This window comes from Saccostrea cucullata, unplaced genomic scaffold (assembly GCF_032062105.1).
Source record: "Saccostrea cucullata isolate Sc308-1 unplaced genomic scaffold, CSIRO_AGI_Scuc_v1 ctg6407, whole genome shotgun sequence".
NCBI classification, from domain to species: Eukaryota; Metazoa; Mollusca; class Bivalvia; order Ostreida; family Ostreidae; genus Saccostrea; species Saccostrea cuccullata.
Window position 1 is genome coordinate 83,571 of NW_026940245.1, and position 26,907 is coordinate 110,477.

Consider the following 26,907-nt stretch of genomic DNA (forward strand, 5'->3'; position numbering starts at 1 on the left):
TACTGTGAAAGTCGTAAGAATGAAGGTCCCCCTTTCTAATCATTACTTCTGTATGATTGACTAATATGTTAGGCAATTAAATGAAAGCCAATATTTGTATCTTCAGTGAATGGATCACTCATTATGCATTGAGAAAACTTATTCTGTAAAGGCTGTACATGTAAGTGCTCTTGCTTCTCCTTTCATTCAATAAACTTTCTTATTCTACTGAACAATCTGATATGAAATTGCATCAGGATGTCTAGGATCATTGCTTTTAAAGCAATTTTTAATATCATTTAACAATTTCTTTATACAATGCACATATATGTCAAAACAAAGGTACACTTTTAACACTTTTCTCACTAAAACAAAACACATATTCTTCTTTGAACCTTAAAAATGCATCTCCCTCAGAAACTGAGATTCGTGTGTTTGCACAGATTTGAACACTGATGTACTGCAGGGCTCATTGCTAAAAATAAATTCACACAGCTTCCAATGTAGGAGCAGTATATCATGACAGTAGTTCTTCATCTCTCTTTCTCTGTTCCTTAAATAAAACAGGACAAAAATAAACAAGAGGCCCATGGGCCATATCGCTCACCTGAGAAGCTTTGACAATTCTGTCCTTTACTAGATTTACCCCTTGTAATACATATTGTGACCCCACCCTACCCCACTGATCATAATTTAGACAATTTGAAATCTACACTACCCCAGGATGCTTCAATATAAGTTTCAGCTTTTCTGGCCCAGTTGCTATTAAGAAGAAGATTTTCAAAGATTTTTCCTATATATTTCTATGTAAAACTTTGATTCCCCATTGTGGCCCCGCCCAATCCCCGGGGGTCATGATTTGAACAATTTAGAATCTACACGATCCAAAGATGCTTCCACATAAGTTTCAGCTTTTCTGGCCCAGTGGTTCTTGAGAAGAAGATTTTCAAAGATTGTTTGTATATATATTTCTATGTAAAACTTTGATTCCCCATTGTGGCCCTGCCCAATCCCCGGGGGTTATGATTTGTATAATTTAAAATCTTCACTATCCCAGGATGCTTCCACATAAGTTTCAGCTTTTCTGGCCCAGTGGTTCTTGAGAAGAAGATTTTCAAAGATGTCTCCTATATATTTCTTTGTAAAACTTTGATTCCCCATTGTGGCCCCGCCCAATCCCCGGGGGTCATGATTTGAACAATTTAGAATCTACACTATCCAAAGATGCTTCCACATAAGTTTCAGCTTTTTTGGCCCAGTGGTTCTTGAGAAGAAGATTTTCAAAGATGGTTCCTATATATTTCTATGTAAAACTTTGATTCCCCATTGTGGCCCCGCCCAATCCTCGGGGGTCATGATTTGAACAATTTAGAATCTACACGATCCAAAGATGCTTCCACATAAGTTTCAGCTTTTCTGGCCCAGGGGTTCTTGAGAAGAAGATTTTCAAAGATTTTTCCTATATATTTCTATGTAAAACTTTGATTCCCCATTGTGGCCCCGCCCAATCCCCGGGGGTTATAATTTGAACAATTTAGAATCTACACTATCCAAAGATGCTTCCACATAAGTTTCAGCTTTTCTGGCCCAGTGGTTCTTGAGAAGAAGATTTTCAAAGATTTTTCCTATATATTTCTATGTAAAACTTTGATTCCCCATTGTGGCCCCGCCCAATCCCCGGGGGTTATGATTTGAACAATTTAGAATCTACACTACCCCAGGATGCTTCCACATAAGTTTCAGCTTTTCTGGCCCAGTGGTTCTTGAGAAGAAGATTTTCAAAGATTTTTCCTATATATTTCTATGTAAAACTTTGATTCCCCATTGTGGCCCCGCCCAATCCCCGGGGGTTATGATTTGAACAATTTAGAATCTACATTACCCCCAGGATGCTTCCACATAAGTTTCAGCTTTTCTGGCCCAGTGGTTCTTCAGAAGAAGATTTTTTAAAGACCCAACCCTATTTTTGTCTTTTCTTGATTATCTCCCCTTGCGAGGGGATATGTCCCTTCATTTTAACAATTTAAATTCCCATTTACCCAAGGATGCTTTGTACCAAGTTTGGTCAAAATTGGCCCAATGGTTCTTGAGAAGAAGTCGAAAATGTGAAAAGTTTACGGACGGACAGACGGACGGACGGACGGACGACGGAGACAATGTGATCAGAAAAGCTCACTTGAGCCTTCGGCTCAGGTGTGCTAAAAATGAAAGTGAATTCTATAACCACAATCTCTGTCCAATTTTTACCAAATGTATACTTGTATATTTGAATTTTCACATATCAAATGATCGGTACATGTTGGATTCTTGCTTTTGAAAAGATTTTGAAAACAAAAATATTACCACGCAGGCCTCTTATATTGCCTATTTTATAGTAAATATCTGAATCTAAGCCAAACACAGAGATTTTATCTTATAATTAATCTTTACAATTATAGTAGATAATTGGAAACATCTCAAGTGAAATTAAGTTCGTTGAGCCATTCTAGAGAAATTAAACTAGAAATCCTCAATTATACAAAACTTTCATAGCTTACTTCACTTATTTTCTTTCTCTTCTTAGTCTGAATTTCCTCATCTTCATCCAGCATTTCCTGTAGTTTTCTTTTATACCTGAAAGATAAAAAATAAATCATAATTTGTCCATCCTTTTTCCTGATAATCAGTTCCAATAAACATTTATAACACCACATTCAAACAAGAGGCCCATGGGCCACATCGCTCACCTGAGAAGCTTTGACCATTCTGTTCTTTACTAGATTTCCCCTTGTAATACATATTGTGACCCCACCCTACCCCACTGATCATAATTAAGACAATTTGCAATTACACTACCCCAGGATGCTTCCACATAAGTTTCAGCTTTTCTGGCCCAGTGGTTCTTTAAAGATTTTTCCTATATATTTCTATGTAAAACTTTGATTCCCCATTGTGGCCTCGCCCAATCAACGGGGGTTATGATTTGAACAATTTAGAATCTACACTACCCAAGAATGCTTTCACATAAGTTTTTTTGGCCCAGTGGTTCTTGAGAAGAAGATTTTCAAAGATTTTTCCTATATATTTCTAAGTAAAACTTTGATTCCCCATTGTGGCCCCGCCCTTCCCCCGGAGGTCATGATTTGAACAATTTAGAATCTACACTACCCAAGAATGCTTTCACATAAGTTTCAGTTTTTTTTGCCCAGTGGTTGTTTAGAAGATTTTCAAAGATTTTTCCTATATATTTCTATGTAAAACTTTGATTCCCCATTGTGGCCCCGCCCAATCCCCGGTGGTCATGATTTTAATAATTTAGAATCTACACTACCCAAGGATGCTTTCACATAAGTTTCAGCTGTTCTGGCCTAGTGGTTATTAAGAATAAGATTTTCAAAGATTTTTCCCATATATATTCCTATGTAAAACTTTTATTTCCTATTGTGGCCCCTCCCAACTCCCAGGGGTCATGATTTGTACAATTTAGAATATACAATACCCAAGGATGCTTTCACATAAGTTTCAGCTTTTCTGGCCCAGTGGTTCTTGAGAAGAAGATTTTAAAAGATTTTTCCTATATATTTCTATGTAAAACTTTGATTCCCCATTGTGGCCCCGCCCAATCCCCGGGGGTCATGATTTGTGCAATTTAGAATCTACGCTACCCAAGAATGCTTTCAAATAAGTTTCAGCTTTTCTGGTCCAGTGGTTATTTAGAAGATTTTCAAAGATTTTTCCTATATATTTCTATGTAAAACTTCGATTCCCCATTGTGGCCCCGCCCAATCCCGGGGGGTCATGATTCGAACAATTTAGAATCTACACTACCCCAGGATGTTTCAGCATAAGTTTCAGCTTTTCTGGCCCGGTGGTTCTTCAGAAGAAGATTTTTAAAGATTTTCCCATATATTTCTATGTAAAACTTTGATTCCCCATTATGGCCCCGCCCAATCCCCGGAGGTCATGATTTGAACAATTAAGAATCTACACTACCCCAGGATGCTTCCACATAAGTTTCAGCTTTTCTGGCCCAGTGGTTCTTAAGAAGAAGATTTTCATAGATTTTTCCTATATATTTCTATGTAAAACTTTGATTCCCCATTGTGGCCCCGCCCAATCCCCGGGGGTCATAATTTGAAAAATTTAGAATCTACACTACCCCAGGATGCTTCCACATAAGTTTCAGCTTTTCTGGCCCAATGGTTCTTGAGAAGAAGATCTTTAAAGATTTTTCCTATATATTTCTATGTAAAACTTTGATTCCCCATTGTGGCCCCGCCCAATCCCCGGGGGTCATGATTTGAACAATTTAGAATCTACACTACCCCAGAATGCTTCCACATAAGTTTCAGCTTTTCTGGCCCAGTGGTTCTTGAGAACAAGAATTTTAAAGATTTTTCCTATATATTTCTATGTAAAACTTTGATTCCCCATTGTGGCCCCACCCAATTCCCAGGGGTCATGATTTGAACAATTTAGAATCTACACTACCCCAGGATGCTTCTACATAAGTTTCAGCTTTTCTGGCCCAGTGGTTCTTGAGAAGAAGATTTTTTAATGACCCCACCCTATTTTTGTCTTTTCTTGATTATCTCCCCTTGCAAAGGAATTTGGCCCTTCATTTTAACAATTTATATTTCCCTTTACCCAAGCATGCTTTGTACCAAGTTTTGTCAAAATTGGCCCAGTAGTTCTGGAGAAGAAGTCGAAAATGTGAAAAGTTTACGGACGGACGGACGGACGGACGGATGGACGGACGGACGGACGACGGACAATGTGATCAGAAAAGGTCACTTGAGCCTTCGGCTCAGGTGAGCTAAAAACTGTAGTAAGCAATTCTCAATTCTAACTAGTTAAGACTTCACCCTAATAATGTTGCAAAATATACATTAACTAGAGCCGAGCTCGTTGCAAAGCAACGAGTAGGTCTTCCGTCCTGTTTGACCGGAAGTAACTTTCATTTAAAACAAAAGAGTAATGAAGTCGAAAATGGGTTAATCCTCCAAATCTATGTTAAGTATAGCAAAATTAAGCATACTTTGGTACTTCCGGTTTGACCGGAAGTGACGACGACGGACGGAAAATTAATATTTAAGCTTCTAGTGAGACATGTTACCCAAAAACCTGTCAAAAACGGCAAAAATATGCATTTTCTGACAACTTCCGGTTCAACCGGAAGTGACGTTGCCGGACGCATTTTGACGACTTCATTAGATAAAGCTTGATATTTTGAACAACTTTGCTTCTTTGATGCATAACAAATTCTCAATACTTTTTGAGATATCTGGAAAAAACTTTTGGCCCCTCTAGGTCCCTTAATTTAGGGGTCAGCCCTTTTTTCGACATATCATTTGAAAGATCTTCTAATTCTGCACAAATTATGTTCTATATATTTTAACAAAATATTTTTAGTTTAGAAGATAAAAAGAAAAATATGAGTAATTTTTGGTTCTTTTAAGCGTTCTAATTTTTGACCCCTATATAGCGCCATTTTGAATAGAGAAATCGAAAAACAAAAACCGATGTGCACAACTTCAATCCTTCTCTTATCTAAAATCAGAAGAATTTCTGCTCCAGCTTTAGCCATCTCTGAGCCTTTGTCTGGAAACGAAAGCCTATAAATTTTCCTTTAAAGGGAAATAACTCAAAACCGGAAGTGGCTTTTTGAAATTTTAGACATTATTCTGATAAAGTTTATTAACGTCTATAACGTCTGAAAATTTGAGCGAAATCCGTTGAGAAATGAGCGAGATATGAGGCCTCAAAGTTGCGGTCTAGGAAGCAGAAGAAAAAAAAGAATAACTAGATACGATCTCGTTGCGAGCAACGAGTGGGTCTTCCGTCCGATTCTTGATAAGATAAGATTTTGACTGAGATTTTCATTCTAAAATAATGATAAAGATTGTGGAGAAGAACGATCATGCCTCCATAATCTGTAAACAGACATTGAACATTAAGATTAAAAAATTCGACTTTTGGCCCCCCACGGCCCCTTATATTAGGGATCAGCCCCTTTTTCTTCATACCATCTTAAAGTTCTCAGGATTTGGAACACTTTTCGTTCAACAACTATTCAGAGATTCTCTTTCGTTTTCGAGTTATTTGTAAGAGAAATATTTAGGGGCCAACCCTTCAACTCCTTAATGGGGACGTTTAGCAAAAAATAAAAGGTTGCATAATGTTCAGAACATTATTTTGAACATTTTTTGTTCAGTATTACTTATCAAGATATTTCCGACTTTTGAGATATAAAGCGTCAAAGATTTAGCGTTTTGGCCCCTTCTGGCCCCTAATTATGTAACATACGACATTCTAAACATAATATATAGTTTTAGATTGTTGAGATAAACATCTTTGCTTCAGTAATGTATAACAATATATAAACTGCTATAGAGTTATTGATTGAAGACTTTTGGCCCCTCCTGGCCCCTAATTTGAGTGCCCAGCCCCTTTTTCTTGATCACATTTTAAAGCTCTTAAGATTTTGAACACTTTCTGTTCAACAACTATTCAGAGATTCTTTTGCTTTTTCGAGTTATTTGTAAGAGAAATATTTAGGGGCCAACCCTTCAACTCCTTAATGGGGACGTTAAGCAAAAAAGAAAGGTTGCATAATGTTCAGAACATTATTTTGAACATCTTTTGTTCAGTATCACTTATAAAGATATTTCCGACTTTTGAGATATAAAGCGTCAAAGATTTAGCGTTTTGGCCCCTTCTGGCCCCTAATTATGTAACATACGACATTCAAAACATAATATATAGTTTTAGATTGTTGAGATAAACATTTTTGCTTCAGTAATGTATAACAATATATAAACTGCTAAAGAGTTATCGATTAAAGACTTTTGGCCCTTCTCAGCCCCTAATTTGAGTGCCCAGCCCCTTTTTCTTGATCTCATTTTAAAGCTCTTAAGATTTTGAACACTTTTTGTTCAACAACTATTCAGAGATTCTTTTGCGTTTTCGAGTTATTTGTAAGAGAAATATTTAGGGGCCAACCCTTCAACTCCTTAATGGGGACGTTTAGCGAAAAATGAAAGGTTGCATAATGTTCAGAACATTATTTTGAACATTTTTTGTGCAGTATTACTTATCAAGATATTTCCGACTTTTGAGATATAAAGCGTCAAAGATTTAGCGTTTAGGCCCCTTCTGGCCCCTAATTATGTAACATACGACATTCCAAAACATAATATATAGTTTTAGATTGTTGAGATAAACATTTTTGCTTCAGTAATGTATATCAAAATATTGACTGCTATTGAGTTATTGATTAAAGACTTTTGGCCCCTCTCGGCCCCTAATTTGAGTGCCCAGCCCCTTTTTCTTGATCTCATTTTAAAGCTCTTAACATTTTGAACACTTTTTGTTCAACAACTATTCAGAGATTCTTTTGCGTTTTTGAGTTATTTGTAAGAGAAATATTTAGGGGCCAACCCTTCAACTCCTTAATGGGGACGTTTAGCAAAAAATAAAAGGTTGCATAATGTTCAGAACATTATTTTGAACATTTTTTGTGCAGTATTACTTATCAAGATATTTCCAACTTTTGAGATATAAAGCGTCAAAGATTTAGCGTTTTGGCCCCTTCTGGCCCCTAATTATGTAACATACGACATTCTAAACATAATATATAGTTTTAGATTGTTGAGATAAACATTTTTGCTTCAGTAATGTATATCAAAATATTGACTGCTATTGAGTTATTGATTGAAGACTTTTGGCCCCTCTTGGCCCTTAATTTGAGTGTCCAGCCCCTTTTTCTTGATTTTATCTTAAACATCTCAGGATTTTGACCACTTTTTGTTCAACAAGTATTCAGAGATTCTCTTTCGTTTTCGAGTTATTTGCAAAAGAAATATTTAGGGGCCAACCCTTCAACTCCTTAATGGGGACGTTTAGCAAAAAATGAAAGGTTGCATATTGTTTAGAACATCTTAAAGATCTTAAGATTTTGAACATTTTTTGTTCAACAACTATTCAGAAATTCTTTTTCGTTTTTGAGCTATTAGCAAAATAAATATTTAGGGGCCAACCCTTCAACTCCTTAATGGGGACGTTTAGCAAAAAATGAAAGGTTGCATATTGTTTAGAACATGATTTTGAACATCTTTTGTTCAATATTGCTTATCAAAATATTTCTCACTTTCGAGATACAAAGCGTCAAAGATTTAGCCTTCTGGCCCCTTGTAGCCCCTTATTATGTAATGTACGACTTTAAAATCATAATATACAGTTGTAGATTGTTGAGATAAACATTTTTGCTTCATTAATGTATAACAAATTATTGACTGTTAAAGAGTTATCGAAAAAAGACTTTTAGCCCCTATTGGCCCCTAATTTGAGTGCCCAGCCCCATTTTTTGGATTTCATCTTAAAGCTCTTAGGATTTTGAGCACTTTTTGTTCAACAACTATTCAGAGATTCTTTTTCGTTTTAAAGTTATTCGAAAAAGAAATATTTAGGGGCCAACCCTTCAACTCCTTAATGGGGACGTTTAGCAAAAAATGAAACGTGGCATATTGTTCAGAACATTATTTTGAACATCTTTTGTTCAACATTACTTGTCAAAATATTTCTCACTTTCGAGATATAAAGCGTCAAAGATTTAGTATTCTGGCCCCTTGTGGCCCCTAACGATGTATCATACGACATAAAAATTATAATATATCATTGTAGATGGTTCAGATAAACATTTTTGCTTCAGTAATGTATAACAAAATATTGACTGATAAAGAGTTATCGATTAAAGACTGTTGGCCCCTCTTGACCCCTAGTGTGATGAGTCAGCACTTTTTTCTTGATATCATATGAAAGATCTTGTCATTCTTCACAAATATTGTTCAGTATGTTTTCACAAAATATTTATACTTTAAGAGATATGATGCAAAATGTCTCAAAAAATCACTCATAATTCGTGTCCTAGATTTCGACCCCTACCGAGCTTCCATACTAGGCACTTCCGGAAGATTTGAAAGTACAGGTGCAAAACTACAATATATCTTCTATTACCGTATTTCGGGGAATACAATACGCACTTTTTTCCTAAAATAAATTACTGTGAGAAAGGGATGCGTATTTTACATCACAATGGGATTTTGACAAGTTTTTCTTTCAGGTGAAACACGGCTATCATACGTACATACCGTAGTATTACCTAGAGACATATGCAATTTCTTTTGTTTATTGCCATATCTTAAACTTCGGAAAGTTATTGTTGGAAGGTATGCTTCTTAAAAATGTCACTTTCACAATCTTTTGATACCAAAATAACATGAAAAAGTAAGTTAAAAGTAATTTGAGCTGCATGTTGATTGTCTCCGAGGAGGCCGCCATTACCGATGTTATTTTTAGACGTTAACTCATGCTTATGTCACGTGTTTCCGTAATGATAGTGCACATGCACCTTATCTGCCAGACAAAGTAATAAATAATTTTTTAATGAAATACAATAAAATAAATATTAATTTTAGGTTTAAAATAACTCATTGATAATCTGCAACAATATATAACACCCCTCCATACGTCCCAATGAAAGGAAGCCAATGTTGTGACACACGTGCGCTGGTCAAATGATAATTACCTATCAACACCCTTCGGGGCAATTAAATGTCTACCGACTCCAAAGCAATGTTTTTACAGTTACAGCACTGATTATTTACTGCCATGTTAATTGCTTTGATTATTTTCTTTGTTAAAAAGGGGGTCGGTTTATGACCTTTCGTATGTGTGAGCATGTGTTGATTACGGCACTTTAAACAATTAAACACTTGTTAAATGTAATTTTACCTTATCTTATACTTATCGGCCTCTTGTTTAAATAATTGAGAGTTGACAAATGAAATATAAATTATGCTAAAACTTTTAACAAGAGGCCCATGGGCCTTATACGTCACCTGAGTATTATGCAACAACTTTCCAGTGATTGAATTTGATTCATGTTTTAAGCCAGATGCTATGGCATTCACAATTTTGAAAGAGGCACCATTGATCATCATATCAATACACTTAGCAGTTGCTTAGTTTGTTTACTTAATACCCATATGCAGGGTAAGGGAACAAAAAATGCATTTCAACTAATCAGTAATATTCAGCAATAATCAATACTGCCCCTACCACACATGAACCCCTGACCCTTAGGCCTTGATATTTGATTAATACCAAGGAGCAGATTTCAAACCATTCATTCATTTTCAGTATATAAGTACAGCCCCCCCCCCTTCTATGGTACCCTGACCCTGGGGCCATGAAATTCACAATTCTGGAAGATATGGGCCCGTGTCCAGCATAACTATATAGGTAGTTCATCTGCTTAATACCCTGGAGCCGAGAAGAAGATTTTCAAAGAATTAATGTATTTTTACTATGTAATCAATAGAACCTAGCCCTTACACCAGAACCCCTGACCCTGGGGCCATAAAATTCACAATTTTGGTAGAAACGCTCTTGCTCATCATAACTATGCACTTACTAGTTTATTTAAGCCCCAGAGGCAGAAAAGATTTTCAAAGAATTCATGTATTTTCACTATATAATCAATAGAGCCCCGCCCTAACACCAGAACCCCTGACCCTGGGGCCAAACAAATTCACAATTTTGGTAGAGGCACTCTTGTTCATCATAACTATGCACTTAGTTAGTTTATTTAATACCCAGGAGCAGAGAAGAAGATTTTCAGAGAATTCATGTATTTTCACTATATAATCTATAGAGCCCCGCCCTAACACTAGAACCCCTGACCCTGGAGCCATAAAATTCACAATTTTGGTAGAGGCACTCTTGCTCATCATAACTATGTACTTAGTTGGTTTATTTAATACCCAGGAGCAGAGAAGAAGATTTTCAAAGAATTCATGTATTTTCACTATATAATCAATAGAGCCCCGCCCTAACACCAGAACCCCTGACCCTGGGGCCATAAAATTCACAATTTTGGTAGAGGCACTCTTGTTCATCATAACTATGCACTTAGTTAGTTTATTTAATACCCAGGAGCAGAGAAGAAGATTTTCAAAGAAATAATGCATTTTCACTACCTACTTATTTAGCCCCGCCCTAGCACTAGAACCCCTGACCCCAGGGCCATGAATTTCACAATTTTGGTAGAGGAATCATTGCTGATTACAATCATGCAAACAGTTTGACTGCTTGATGTCCAGGAGTTAAGAAGAAGATTTTTAAAGATTGCATTAATTTTAGTGGTTTTGGCCCCACCCCTCAGGCCCCAGGGGGGCAGGGATCATGAAATTCACAATTTTTGTTCCCCTTCAGCCATAGATGCTTTAGGCCAAATTTGGTTGAAATTGGTTCAGTGGTTGCAGAGAAGAAGCTGAAAATGTTCAAATGTTAACGCACAACGCACGACGCACGACGCACGACGCACGACGACGGACGAAAACGGATAGCAATAGGTCACCTGAGTTTACTCAGGTGACCTAATAAAAGTGGTATCATTTAGAAAATAAGATATCCGCGAAGATTTAGAAGAGGAAAATCGTAGTCTTCTTAAAGAAATAAATACTTTGATGTTTCAATTTCGTTTCCTGTTAAAATATTGTCAGATAATTTTCAGCATGATTATCTAGAACCAAAATTAAATATGACAACTGATAAAACTTTCGACAATATCTCTTGCTTTGTTGAAATAAAATTATTTCATCTAAGAATATGGCGACGCATTATTTCAAAATCACCGTAACTATTCTTTAAAAAAATCTGTTAATACTTTTACGCAATATTATCTTGTACTTTGTTGAAATAAATGAATAAATAATTTTCTCCAGATTGCCGCGATATGGAATGTCAGGATTAAGAGAAGTTATAAAGTGTGTATTTTAAGAAAAAAGTGTGTTCAGTAAATTTTTGACACTTAATCCTCGCGCCGATTTTCGTAACAAATTACCACGATTTTCAAAGTTCAGAACATCGCTTGGTAAATTTTTCTGTTGCGTATAATACATCCGAACTGCGGTTTTTTTTCCCAGTTTCAGACTCAAAAAGGGGGGTGCGTATTTTACATCAATGCGTATTATACTCGGCCAAATACGGTAGTCCTGAAAAGAACAACATTCTAGCTTTTGTCGTTTTTGAGTTTTTGTGTCGACAAAATGATCACTAAATATTCGATTAAAGGGCGATAACTTCCGACCGGAAGTGATTTTTTAAAAAATGAAAAATATGAATAAGGTTTAGTTCATGATACATCGTTCCTGAAAATTTCGAGTCAATCCACCCAAGCATCTCTGAGAAATCGTCTGCACAAAAATGTGTAAAGAAAAAAATAATAATAATAATAAAAGTGAAAAAGAAACAATAGAATAATAGAAGCGTCTTCCGCTGGAGACGGAAGACCCTAACTAGAGCAAAGCTCATTGCAAAGCAACGAGTAGGTCTTCCGTCCTGTTTGACCGGAAGTAGCTTTTATTTTTAACAGAAATGAGAAATAACGCCAAAAATGGTTTAAATCCTCAAAATCCCTGTAAAATAATTCAAAAATAAGCTATTTTTTGCTACTTCCGGTTTGACCGAAAGTGACGACGATGGACGGAAAATTAGTTTTAATGCTCCCAGAGACATATGTTATCCAAAAACTTGTCAAGAACGGCAGAAATACGCGTTTTCCAACTACTTCCGGTTTTGCCGGAAGTGACGATGCCGGGCGTATTTTGACGACTCCAATAGATTAAGCTTGACATTTTGAACAACTTTGCTTCTTTGACGTATCACAAATTTTCAATACTTCTTGAGATATAAAGGAAAAAAAACTTTCAGCCCCTCCAGGCCCTTAATTTAAAGGGCCAGCCCTTTTTTCGAGATATCATTTGAAAGATCTTGTGATTCTACACCTTTTTTGTTCTACATGTTTTAACAAAATATTTCTAGGTAAAAAGTTATCGTAGAAAAGGTGGTAAAAAGGACTATTTTCGGGCCATAGCGAGCGTCGGCGCTTCGCACTTCTGGTAGTTGTGATATACTAAGTGCACTTCTCCAAAGGTTGCTCTAAGCATCACTGAAAATTTCATGCTTCTGTGTTGAGTGCTTTTTGAGAAAACTGCCGGACAAAGTGACCCTCTAAAAATCACTAAATCGCAGAAAACTCCGAACCGGAAGTGACGTCATCAAAATAAAAAAATATATGTCTAGATTTTTCGATGTTCTATAAGACCTGAAAGTTTCATGAAAATCGATCAAGCCGTTTTCGAGAAATCGCGCGCACAAAATCGGTAAGAAAAAAAAACAATAATAAAAATAGTGGAAAAGAAACCTAAGAAAAACAATAAGGTCTTCCGCTGAAGACGGAAGACCTTAATAATCTTTACCAACAGAATCAGTAGAAGGTCTTCCGTTGGAAACGGAAGACCTTAATTAAAACAGAAAGAGCTAAATTACAGTCTGAATCCTCAAAAGTAATTTATACTGTCTTTTTTCCTGCTTCCAAACAATTTGTGTTCCGTTAAATTTTACTCACCCTACACAAAATTTCTGTATTTAGATACCTACACTCCACTCTCCATATACAATATCATTATTTCTGGATAACTGCCTTGATTTCATTCTTTTTCTGTTTTGAGATACTTTCATTTCACTCTCTAATCTATTTTAGGATACTTACACTTCACTGTCCCTATACAAATACCATAAAAGCAGATGTTTTAGCGATGATTTAATTTTTGCATTATCAGCAAAGGTGCCGATATCGCTAAATTTGAATATTGCTAAAAAACAATTGTGTTTTATTTGTAATAGCTTCTTTAGTGAGCATTTCAAAACTGCTAAGATTATATCTTGCTAAAAATAAAATACCAGTTTTTAAAAACAATAGCTTTATTTGCATCTAGCTAAAATTTCCACTTATACAGTATTATTTCTGGTATACACTTGATTCTCTCTGCGCAGTGTTCCTATATGGGGATACTTGAGGGACCCTCTCTCTCTACAATAACAGATACTTACACTTCACTTTCTGGGTTATTTTCCTGGTTGCGACACTGGTCCAGTTTCCTCTGTAGTTGAGCCATTTGTTCCCGCGGTATCTGTTCCTGAGACTTCACCACGTGTCTTAGCTCTACAAAATTAAACCACTTAGTTGCAAACATTACATTGATTCAATGCCTGTTATGTTAAAGCCTGCAAGTCTGCAGATGTATCACCAAGATCACAGTTCAAAATTCTTCAAGTTTTTGGGATTTGCAATTTTTGAAAAATAACTTTAATTTTGGTTACATTCTTGACAGGGTCATATATTTTTCAATCATTTTTTGACTAGAAATTGAATTTCCCCTGGATGGGACATGAGTCCATCATACATGTCGACATATTCCCAATTAGATCTTTACAAGAGGCCCACGGGCCTTATAGGTCACCTGAGCATCATGCAACAACTTTCAAATGATTGAATTTGGTTCATGTTTTAAGCTAGATGCTATTGCATTCACGATTTTGAAAGAGGCACCAATGCTAATCATAACTATACACTTAGCAATTGTTTGGTTTGTTTACTTAATACCCATAAGCAGGGTAAGGGAACAAAAATGTATGTCAACTAATCAGTAATATTCAGCGATAATCAGGAGTTCTCCTACTACACATTAACCCCTGACCCTAGGTCTACACATTGCACAATTTTTGAAAAGGCACACTCGCTTATCAAAAATGTTTGATTAATACCAAAGAGCATATTTCAAAAAACATTTCATTTTCAGTATATAAGTAGAGCCCCCCCCCCCCAAAAAAAAAAAAAAAATTTGGTATCCCAGACCCAGGGGCCTTGAAATTCACAATTCTGGAAGAAGAGCCCATCATAAATATGTAAATAGTTCATCTGCTTATTACCCAGAAGTAGAGAAAAAGATTTTCATAGATGTAATGCATTTTCACTATATAATCAATAGAGCCCCGCCCTAACACCATAACCCCTGACCCTGGGGCAATAAAATTCACAATTTATGTAGAGACAATCTTGCTCATCATAACTATGTCCTTAATTAGTTTATTTAATACTCAGAAGCAGAGAAGAAGATTTTCAAAAATTTAATGCATTTTCACTATATAATCAATAGAGCCCCGCCCTAACACCAGAACCCCTAACCCTGGGGCCATAAAATTCACAATTTTGGTAGAGGCACGATTGCTTGTCATAACTATGTACTTAGTTAGTTTATTTAATACCTAGGAGCAGAGAGAAGATTTTCAAAGATTTAATGCATTTTCACTATATAATCAATAGAGCCCCGCCCTAACACCATAACCCCTGACCCTGGGGCAATAAAATTCACAATTTATGTAGAGACAATCTTGCTCATCATAACTATGTCCTTAATTAGTTTATTTAATACTCAGAAGCAGAGAAGAAGATTTTCAAAAATTTAATGCATTTTCACTATATAATCAATAGAGCCCCACCCTAACACCATAACCCCTGACCCTGGGGCCAAAAAATTCACAATTTATGTAGAGACACTCTTGCTCATCATAACTATGTACTTAATTAGTCTATTTGATACTCAGGAACAGAAAAGAAGATTTTCAAAGAAATAATGCATTTTCACTATATAATCAATAGAGCCCCGCCCTAACACCATAACCCCTGACCCTGGGGCAATAAAATTCACAATTTACGTAGAGACACTCTTGCTCATCATAATTATGTAATAAATTAGTTTATTTAATACTAAGGAACAGAGAAGAAGATTTTCAAAGAAATAATGCATTTTCACTATATAATCAATAGAGCCCCGCCCTAACACCAGAACCCCTGACCCTGGGGCCATAAAATTCACAATTTTGGTAGAGGCACTCTTGCTCATCATAACTATGTACTTAGTTGGTTTATTTAATACCCAGGACCAGAGAAGAAGATTTTCAAAGAAATAATGCATTTTCACTATATAATCAATAGAGCCCCGCCCTAACACCAGAACCCCTGACCCAGGGGCCATGAATTTCACAATTTTGGTAGAGGACTCAATGCTGATTACAATCATACCAACAGTTTGACTGCTTGATGTCCGGGAGTAAAGAAGAAGATTTTTAAAGATTGCACTAATTTTAGTGGTTTTTGCCCCACCCCCCAGGCCCCAGGGGGGCAGGGACCACGAAATTCACAATTTTTGTTCCCCTTCACCCATAGATGCTTTATGCCAAAATTGGTTGAAATTGGTTCAGCGGTTTCAGAGAAGAAGCTGAAAATGTTTAAATGTTAACGCACGACGAACGACGGACGACGAACGACGACGGACGAAAACAGATAGCAATAGGTCACCTGAGTTTACTCAGGTGACCTAAAAAGCTACACTCTGTACAGAAAATGTAGTACTACTGACTTTTGATATGTACCTGTAGTTCTTTAAAAGCTTCACTTTATACAGACATGTACTTACTTTTGATCTGTACCTGTAGTTCCTTGGAATCTTCACTTTAAACAAAAATGTACTTACTTTTGATCTGTACCTGTAGTTTCTTGATCTCTTCAGATGACATGCCTTTCAGCAATGTTTCAGTGACGTACCTTGTAAAAGAGAACCCTCATTATAAAAAAATAACACAAGACAGACCTCACAGAACTTGGTACATGTACTATTAGCAATGCATAAATTTAAACAATAAAATACTTTCTTTGATTGTTAATATGGGAATTACTGTTGCAGCTGTTTTTTTTTGTCTGTGACTGCTGCCATATTAACAAAGATAGGAAGATAGATTTCTGTTCATATTCTTATCTATTATGGTAAGATTCAGCAGATTATTATTATTATTGAATATTGTTTAACGTCCCTCTCCAGAATATTTTCCTGATATGGAGACATCACCATTGCCGGTGAAGGGCTGCAAATTTATGCACAACACTTACAGCCTTTGAGCAGGGAGGGATCTTTATCGTGCCACACCTGCTGTGACACGGGGCCTCGGTTTATACGGTCTCATTCGAAGGACCGCCCCATTTAGTCGCCTTTTACGACAAGCAAGGGGGTACTGAGGACCTATTCTAACCCAGATCCCCACTGGGCGATTCAGTTGATTAAACATTAGTATTATTGATAAGCGAAATTTCATTATTCTATTTTTACATCCTGAGCTAATCAAAAAAAAAAAAAAGAAAAGAGTTTATTTATGACTAAACATATGTTACATAAATTACAATTACTTCCCTTGGACTGTCACATTTCTATATGATAAATGTGACAGAAATACAAACCATCCTCAAAATATCCTGGCCCAGTGGGCTCCTGATAAACTTAAATTTGAAATTGTTTATTTCATTTAAGGTAGGATTCTTCTCATATTTCTAATATTTAAAAATTAATGAAATTTTCACAGAATCAAGGTGACAATACCAGTAAGTGATAGTTTCAGTGAAATTAAATTTGACCGTTTTATATTAGAGACAAGGTCAGGTCAAGGTCATTATCATTTTCCTTGACATTTAGAATAAAAAATAACTGTTGCCAATCATGTGATACCTACTTCTATTTCAAAAGTTTAATGTTTGTTCTGTTTGCATAAAAACATATTACTATATCAGGTCTATAGCATGATTTTACCAAATTTACATAAATAATTTAACTTAACAGGATATTGGCTAATCCGAATTTTCTCAGTTTTTCTTAATTTTTTAGGATATATTAGTTATTTTCATATGCTTCCTATATTTAATTTTTTCTTATTTTCACATATAATAAAGTAGTCTTATAAATGTACAAAATGATACAAAAACAACAAGTTTTGATCGTTTACTAAGAGAGGAAAAATTCTTTTTATGGATTTTTGGCTCAAATCTGCACCTTGATAGGAAGCGTTTAAAACCTTACAAAGTTCTAGTTTGTTTGAAAAATCATATAAGTTAGATATATTTTGAAAGTATAGTCCCTCATTGTTAATTTAACTTACATTTGAAAATTTCTCCAAGCCTACGATTGTGTAAAAATTATAACTAAATTCATTGTTCTATTATAATTTTGAGAGGCAGAAAAAAGATATTTTTCATACGCCACCGTTCCGCCAAAAATATAGTCCCTGCTAGTTTTCAAACGCAGTTTACCATTTCTATTTAAAGTTGTACAATTGTGATGAGGAAAGAAAAATATGGTCTTTTAAATCTCTTACACCTAAATATATAAGACATATAAGCAAATATACTTTGAATGTTTCATCTAGTCAGAAACCAGAGAAGAATCCTACCTTAAGTGCCAAAAAACTTCCTTGATCAATTGTGTTTTCACTCTTAGATAAATGATGAAAACCTTAAAACTTATGCAGTCTTCACGAAAACTCACTGGTCAGAAGACAGCTGTCAATGTTATTGGTTACTAGTAAAATACACTAATTGGCATTTGCCCGAATTTTTATCCCATGTATATCTCGACAGTGAATGATATATGTTAATTTCAGATGCTAATTATGTATATTACAAAAAGAACAACCATGTTTTGTTGAATCATGTTACTTGTAACTTATTATGAGGATTGTCTTACATGTATATAGCTCCTGCTTGATTTCAAACTATCCATTTTTGTTTAAATTGAGAAGGAAAGAAAAATAATATCCTTTTAATCCCTTACATCTTAATGTTTAGTGGTTTTTTTCATGATTTTGATATTTTGCGTGTCGGGAAAATAGACTTGTTCAGATACTATAGTTTGTGTTCCTCGCTTTAGGAAGAAAAAGAACATGCGCAGAGCGGAGGGGGGGGGGGCGGACTCTCCATCGGATTTGCAGGATCATTAAATGTTTATACTGAAGCAAATAAAAAAAAATGCCAGTATGCATATATATACATGTATACATGTATAGATCTTTTTTACTGTATCAGTAGAAAACTATACATTTCAAAACAGCTCATAGAGGCAAAGGGGTTACACTATCGATAATAGTGCATATTTTATGCCTATTAAAGTACAAAAATTATAGAAAAAAGGTGACACGACACCAAATTTCCAAAACAAAGGGAAAAGAAGGGGGTTCATACTTAAAGTACATGTGCTCTTCGTGTGGTACTTTTCATACAAACGGGGAGTAACTCTAAAACTTTCAGTATATTCTATACCAACAATTTCCAACTGGGGAAAACATGGGCCGGGATACTTTGTGAAGGGCAAGCGGGACCATAACAAGTTTTTTATTTCATTGCAAAAGCTCAATATAGCAACACAGAAATTAATGCACGGATTTACAACCTTGACTTTTTACCTTTTGACCTCAAAATCAATAGGGATCTTTCTCATGCCGTATTTGTGGTATAAAATTTCATTGCAAAAGCTCAAAGACTTTTCGAAATACCTTAAAACGAAAGTGTAACAGATAGAGACGGACGGACAGATATATATATAAATCCCCTATTTCAGAGTTTGGGGAAAAATGCGTTCTTTGTTAGAAACGTACAGTGGTTTCTATTTTTTACCGAGGACACTAGGTCACATTACTTACTGTAGTCAATATTGACAAAAATACACTCACTGCAGCAATGCATAAGCATTATCGTGTATGGTCTCAATGAATATAAAGAGAGTCGTGAAATTGAGTTCCCCATTGTTTTTATCGAAATAATCAACTTATTTTAGCTGGTACATATAACTCGTTTATTCGTTTATGATTGGGTCATTCAGAACAAATTTGAAAGCCAATTATCTGATTTAACATTTTCCCTATTCAATATGTCATATGAACAGTTTTAAAGTTTCATGAATTTATACCAGTTTTTGTTCTACTTAATGCAAGTTTGAAGTGAACTGTTTGCAAATGCACTTAAATTTTAGGCCATTTCAGTGCAATAAATGACCTTTTTAAAAGATTTGACACAAACATGTAGGACCTACATGAATACTGAAATGTTAAAAATGATTCTTCACTGCAAATTCTGCACAAAATAATTATGAAGTAGTTCCTTACGCTTTGTTCATCTTCAGTTTTAATTTGGACATTCCACATCACTTTCTTAGAACAATATATTTAGCAAACAACAAAGTAAACTGTATCTTTTTGATAAAAAAAAAAACTGACAAGATCCATGTACTTGACCTCTAACCTTGAGATCTATAAATAGCCCCTCCAAAGGTCGGTAGGGATTATGAACCAGTAGGTGGTAGTTGAGTTTTTCCATCAACAAGAGTTCAAAGGTTTTATGATGTTGGCGAACTTTGACCGGTGGTTCAGGTTCCCCACAAACAGATTTATCGACACATTGAATTCCTCTACCTTACTGGCCAGGTACACACAGGTCAACCTACATTTAAAATAATAAACATATTGTATTAATTGATATGATCAGCAAATATTTACATTTCTACTTGTTTTCTCATTGTTAACTCATTAAAAATTAGGTGAATTGATTTCTAAATACATGTACTGTAAACCAACTATTATTCACTTCATTTTTTATTCGCGATCAGTTTGAAATCAATTTGCAACAATTAATGTTTCCAAATAAGGAAACATTCTCTACAAATTTTAAGCAAAATAATGGGTTCCCAGCAAATAATATTTGTGAGTTAAAGTTGGTCGCAGAACTCATTGCTATTTCTCATTTTGAAATAAAACTTGGTTTACAGTAATTCAACCAAATGTGAATTTCACTAATATCAAAGGTCAGAAGCTAAGGAGGCCTAATATGCATGTAAATCTCAGGCGGCTGTCTTTGTGTCTGATATCAGTGGGCAAGGACTATTGAAATTAACATGGGAGGCTTCATGTAATTTAATCTAAAAAATGAGAAATTTATATAAATTTCTGACACAAGAATAAAACTAAAATTGTGGCAAAAATTCAGAAATCTTCTGTCATTGAACAAATTCTCTGCAGCTTAAAAATTTTAATATAAAGTGTTTAAGAATCTATAGGTTATATATAGCCTGTAAGTATGAACATGTTAATCACCAATCTATAAATTCTGAAATCAATTTCTATCACATCAATATCTCTTACATGACATCCTTAGGATGATAGTCCATAGCTGAGCAGTTGATGTAGAATCTCTTGAAATAACAAAGAGCTGTACCCTGAAATATATGACATGGTGTTTAAATGGATAAATAAGTATCCATGTGTTTGTAAAAAATTGTGTATACAAAGTATTATATGTATATAGTTGTTCTTTTTCTAACTCATCTGATTTTCTCTTCATAGTGAACATGTTGCACTGCAGATCTATATGAAAATGAACCGAGTCTACAATTGAAATACTTTATTTATCCTCTCTATAATTAAATATTAAGTTAACGTTTACAAAGACAATGGCAATTAATTCCATGCAGAAATCAAGAGGGGGGGGGGGGGGGGGGGGGGGGGGGGGCCACTACCACCATCACCACCATGAAATAGGTTTTTCATGCTTGGTAAAGGAGGTTACATTTTTTAGGCTTGTCAAGAAATTTCTGGGTTGAAGGACTGGCTTCAACATTAAAGAATAAAGATGAGGATTAAGCATTACCAAGACATATTTAGGCATAGGAGGCTGGAACCGACTACAGAACTCTTTAAGGACGTATTCAAAATGGCGGCAAAGATGTCTCTCCTCAGAGGGTGTCAAAAAATAGGCTTTCCTCTGTTCCGGCTGGAATCAGAATAAATAATGAGATAAATGTTACTCATGAATCATAATCAATAAATTAAACTTCAGTAAATGTTCTAGCTAATTGATAATATTTTGAGAAGAACTTATGCATCCTCAACTTAGTTAACTTTTTACTCCTTTAATGAATAAGTCAATAAAAGAACAATGCAAAATTAACAGGCTTTTCATTCGACAATAAAAATCCTAGTTGATATAACCAGCTCCGTCAACATGAACATGTTTAAGCAGCATGTACAAGTGCAAATTTCCTTAATTACATAGATCAATTATCAAGTGATAAACAGAGTTAAATGAAATCTTTACCGACATTTTGGCCCCATACTCCTCTAAGTATCTCTCGTTAGCCTCCTGTCTGAGGGACTGAAGCTCTGCCTCATTACAGAACATCCAGTGTTTAAACTGACTGCTCGACGCAAACATCGTCAACACCTCTAAATAAAAAAAATTAAAAATATTGCTGGTACATCTCATTTTGACAAGCATATTTGTAGTCAAAGTTTCCCTTAATTTCCTTCTCCCAGGGTGTTTGGATGGCTAGGTTCGTTAATTGCCAATTACAACACCGAGTTCACACAAACACGTTTATTCAGTATGGCGCTAAAACTAAGGGTAAACAGGTACATATTCAGTCGTACATAAAAAGGTTACACATACACTAGATAGTTCGTACGATAACACATTTACTAAACATCTCCCCTCTAAAGGTTTATGACTAGGATTTCACAGAAAATGACTAGAATAAGACATAAGCTACAAATAAAACTCATCTTGCATGCATTACTTGTTACATACAAATCAGATCATTATAACACAAAGAGTTCACAAAAGTTCATTCGTAGTCTTTGAATCTGATGGGTTTGTGAATGACGCGTCCTGAACGAGTTACGGTTTTGGACTTCACGGAAGGAGATGCAACTTCCTGGCTAGGCGGCTCAGAGGGTGGCTCAACGTCAGACAAAACACTTGGTTTACTGTCGGCTAACGGATACGGCACATTTACGGTATGTGGCAATTCGGTGTTCACGTATCCAGTATGCTGCAAGTGCCTCCGATTTCTCCTCAATGTTCCATGATCGGTTTCCACTAGGTATGATCGAATTTTGTAATTTGCGCTAGTGATTGTGCCACTATCTGTCCACTGTTTCTCTTTGTCGGTCTTGATGCGAACTTGGTCTCCGGGTCCAAGCGGGTGGAGTTTCCTAACCCCAAATCGATTGTCATAATGATATTTCGAAGTTTCCTTCGTTCGTGCGTCCTGTCTCCTCACTTGGTCCAAGTCCGGCCACTTTGGTGCTAGTGAAGACGGTTTGACTGGAACAACGGTTCGAATTCTACGTCCCATAATGAGTTCGGCTGGACTGACTCCTGTGGTTGAGATGGGTGTTGAACGGTACGCCATAAGCGCAACAAAGATGTCATCCTGCTGTAGTATACGCTTCGCAGTCTTAACAGCACTCTCGGCCTCGCCGTTTGCTTGCGGGTAGTGAGGACTGGTGGTTGTATGCGCGAATCCGTACTTAGCTGCGAACTTCTTGAAAGAGTCTGATGTAAACTGGGTGCCGTTGTCGGTTACCAATTCCTCTGGAATACCCCAACGAGCCAATATGTTCTTGAGTTTTCCAATTACGTGAGCACTAGTCAAAGAATCCAGATACGCAATTTCCAGGTAACGAGAAAAATAATCTGTAACTACTAGGAAATGTTTGCCCTGCAGCTCACACAGATCTGCAGCTATCTTTTGCCACGGACGATCTGGAAGGACTGTAGTCTTCAACGGTTCTCGGTTCTGTTTTGGTTGATGAACAAGACAGAATTCGCAGGACTTTACGGTACGCTCTATATCGGTTGATATTCCTGGCCACCATACAGCTCCTCGTGCGCGTTCACGGCACTTGTTCAGACCTAAGTGTCCTGAATGTATGTCTTGCAATGTTTCTGGTCTAAGAGCCTCCGGAATAACAATTCGGTCTCTGTACATTAGAATTCCATTCCAGACAGACAGTTCGGATCTTGCGGAAAAGTATGGTCGGATTTCTGCTTTCAGTGATCTCTCATGGTCTGGCCACCAGTTCTGAGTCTTCTTCAAAACTTCAGACAACTCTGGATCATCTGCTGTAGCTAATCGAATGCGCTCTAGTCGTTGATCTGATATGGGAAGATTCTCTACGACACAGTCTACATAGAGATTGACTTCCTCCTCTGTATCCTCAGTGTTTCCAGTTAGCGGGCTCCTGGAAAGAGTGTCGGGAACCACGAGATTTTTCCCTGGCACATGTTCTGCTACTGGATTAAATCTGCGTAAACGCATCAAAAGTCTCTGACATCTCACAGGTGTCCTATCTAGAGCTTGAGTGTTAATGAGCGGGACGAGAGGTTTGTGGTCAGTGATGAGCTTGAATGAGTCGAGTCCAATGATGTAGCGCTCGAACTTCTCACAGGCCCATACAGATGCTAAACACTCCTTCTCGATTTGTGCATATTTGGTTTCTGCCGGTGACAGTGTCCTCGATGCAAACGCAATAGGTTTAAGTTGACCATCAAACTGCTGAAATATAGCGGCTCCTAGGCCATAACTGCTGGCATCTGCACTAATCACTACTGGCTTTGAAGAATTGTAGAAAGCTAATGCAGGTGTTTCTGTTAGCATATCCTTCACTCTTTTGAAGGCCTCTTCCTGGGGGTTGTCCCATATCCATACTGAGTCACTCTTCAAAAGATCAGTAAGGGGGTGCATAACCGTAGAAAGGTTTGGTAAAAATCGACCAAGATAATTCACCATTCCAAGAATTCTCTTAAGTTCAGTCACATTTGTTGGTGCAGCCAACTCACGTATTGCACGCACACGTTCTGGACGTGGACTGATACCATTTGAACTAATCATGTGTCCAAAATATTCAATGCTCTGTTTCCTGAACTCGCATTTCTTCTTATTGAGTTTAAGACCAACTTCCTTGATACGGTCCAGCACGCGGTCCAGACGCTCGTCATGCTCCTCCACCGTACTCCCATATATGATGATATCGTCCATTATGGCATCCGTTCCTTCAATATCTGCTAATATCTCCGACATACGACGCTGAAATATTTCAGGGGCTGACGTAATACCAAATGGAACCCGCTGAAAGCAGTACCGTCCAAACGGAGTTATGAAGGTAGTTAGGTGACAACTCTCTGGATCTAGAGGTATCTGGTGAAACCCACTACTAGCATCAAGTTTCGAAAAGACAGTAGCCTTGCACAGCTTTGGGGCAATGTCGTCCAAGTTGGGTAACATATAATGTTCACGTTTGACTGCCTGGTTTAGTTTCTTAAGGTCCACACACAAGCGAACATCCCCGTTTTTCTTGAATGCTGTCACGATGGGTGCACACCAATCTGTCGGTTCTGTGACACGCAATGATTCCAGCGTTTTCCATGCGGTTTAGTTCGGCCTCGACCTTCGGCATCAATGGAAATGGAATCCAAAAAAGCTGTCGTAACGCAATATGGTGTGGCTCCTGGCTTAAGTGTTATCTTGACGGGTGGGCCCTTAACGCATCCATGTGTACCAAACACATCCCGAATTTCCTCGATTTTCATAACGAGTCCCATACGGTGTGCGACACTTCGACTGAGCAAATTAGAACCACTGTTAGAGTTCTTAAGCACGTACACTCGAAAATGAAACTCATTGTTCTTGTGAAAAGTCTTAGCAACAAACATCCCTTTACACTCCACTGATCCTCCTGGGCTGTACAGCTGATTTGTCGAAGCCTGTAGTTTGGGCTTTACTGGCAATGAATTGTACGTCGCTTCAGTTATCACGGATGTGTCAGCACCAGTGTCGATCTTGAATGTAATGTACTTCCGACACACCTTCAGCTTTACTGTCCATGCGTCTGTATTATCTGAATCGCTCAGGTCAATAGAACCCATGTAGAATGAATCAGGTGATGAACATGCACCTTGAACTTCCTCTAGGTGTTTCGGTTTACTTCGACAAACTATCTTAAAGTGTCCCTTTTTCCCGCACTTTAGACATTTCTTCCCTGATGCCGGACAGTTTCCAGGATTGTGTTTCATATTACACTTGTCACAGTTATTGTAAACTCTTTCCTTAGCTTTAGGCTGTCTGCTGTAATTGTGTTTAGATTGTTGTCCATTCTGCTGCCTAAATCTCACTGCATCTAAGTTCTTAGATTGTAAATCTTTAATCTGATGTTTCACTAACTCTGAATTACGTGCCATCTCGACGGCTTTTGTGAGTGTAAGTTCAGATTCAAGCTGTAGTTTCTCGCTAAGTTCCTTGTCGATAATGCCCACGACATTTATACTTAACCTGTCTCGGATTTGGTCGCTCTTGTCTCTAAAATCACAGTGTGCCGCCAACTCGTGTAAACTTCTGACGAATTCCTCAACTGACTCTCCCTGGCGCTGGCTCCGGATGTGGAATTTGGCGCGCTCATGAATCACGTTTTTCTTAGGAACGAAATACTTGTCGAAACTTTCAAGTACCTTCTTGAATTTCTTCTCGTCACCATTAGCGAGTGCGAAAGACTTGAATATTCCTTCTGCCTCTGGTCCCATGGCGTATATCAATGAACTTATCTGTATTTGTTCATCCTCGTCAGTCAGCTTCGTTTTCACACCTCGTGAATCGTTGTTTCCATTCCGGCCATTCATTTGGCCTGGTAAAGGCGAAACACTCAGGTGGATTGAACTTCGGCATTTTTCTACACTAGGAACACTTCTGACACCATGTTTGGATGGCTAGGTTCGTTAATTGCCAATTACAACACCGAGTTCACACAAACACGTTTATTCAGTATGGCGCTAAAACTAAGGGTAAACAGGTACATATTCAGTCGTACATAAAAAGGTTACACATACACTAGATAGTTCGTACGATAACACATTTACTAAACACAGGGAAAAGTAGATTGTTTGAAATTAAGAGAATAAAAACAAGAATCATCCAGTGGAACATGCTAAAAGCAAATCTACAGCCGAGTACAGTTATGTGGAGCTACTTTTTATCACTTTCTGTTTCAACTACCTGAAACTACTTTCAACATTAGAAATAATTATATCAATATGGTTAAAATGATAAATGTTTAATGTACAAACATAGTTAGTAACCACTATTGAAGTCAGACCACATTGACAAATTTGCAAATGTGACTTGTAAGTTTGTAACGTTAAAACATACGAGGTTTCACTTGATTCTGACACCCACCTTTAATTTACATACTAGGTAGATGAAATGATTTGTTCATAGTGCACATTAAATTATCTAGTTGCCATCTCTGTAATCAACTTCTCTTTGAAATTTTGTTTTTTGTTCGCATGCGTTCAATTGAAATCAATTGTACGTAAATTATTGAAAAAAACTTCTAAAAATA

At 36.7% G+C, this 26,907-nt stretch overlaps 1 protein-coding gene and 1 pseudogene across 1 annotated transcript; both read right to left on the bottom strand.

Moving 5' to 3' along the window:
* Nucleotides 1-466: 466 nt before the first annotated feature.
* LOC134255023 (cyclin-H-like) lies at nt 467-26,829 on the bottom strand (annotated as a pseudogene).
* LOC134255024 (uncharacterized protein K02A2.6-like) lies at nt 22,356-24,800 on the bottom strand. Its single transcript, XM_062737552.1, has one exon. It carries the CDS (start codon nt 24,798-24,800, stop codon nt 22,356-22,358), a length of 2,445 nt encoding a protein of 814 aa, XP_062593536.1.
* Nucleotides 26,830-26,907: the final 78 nt, after the last annotated feature.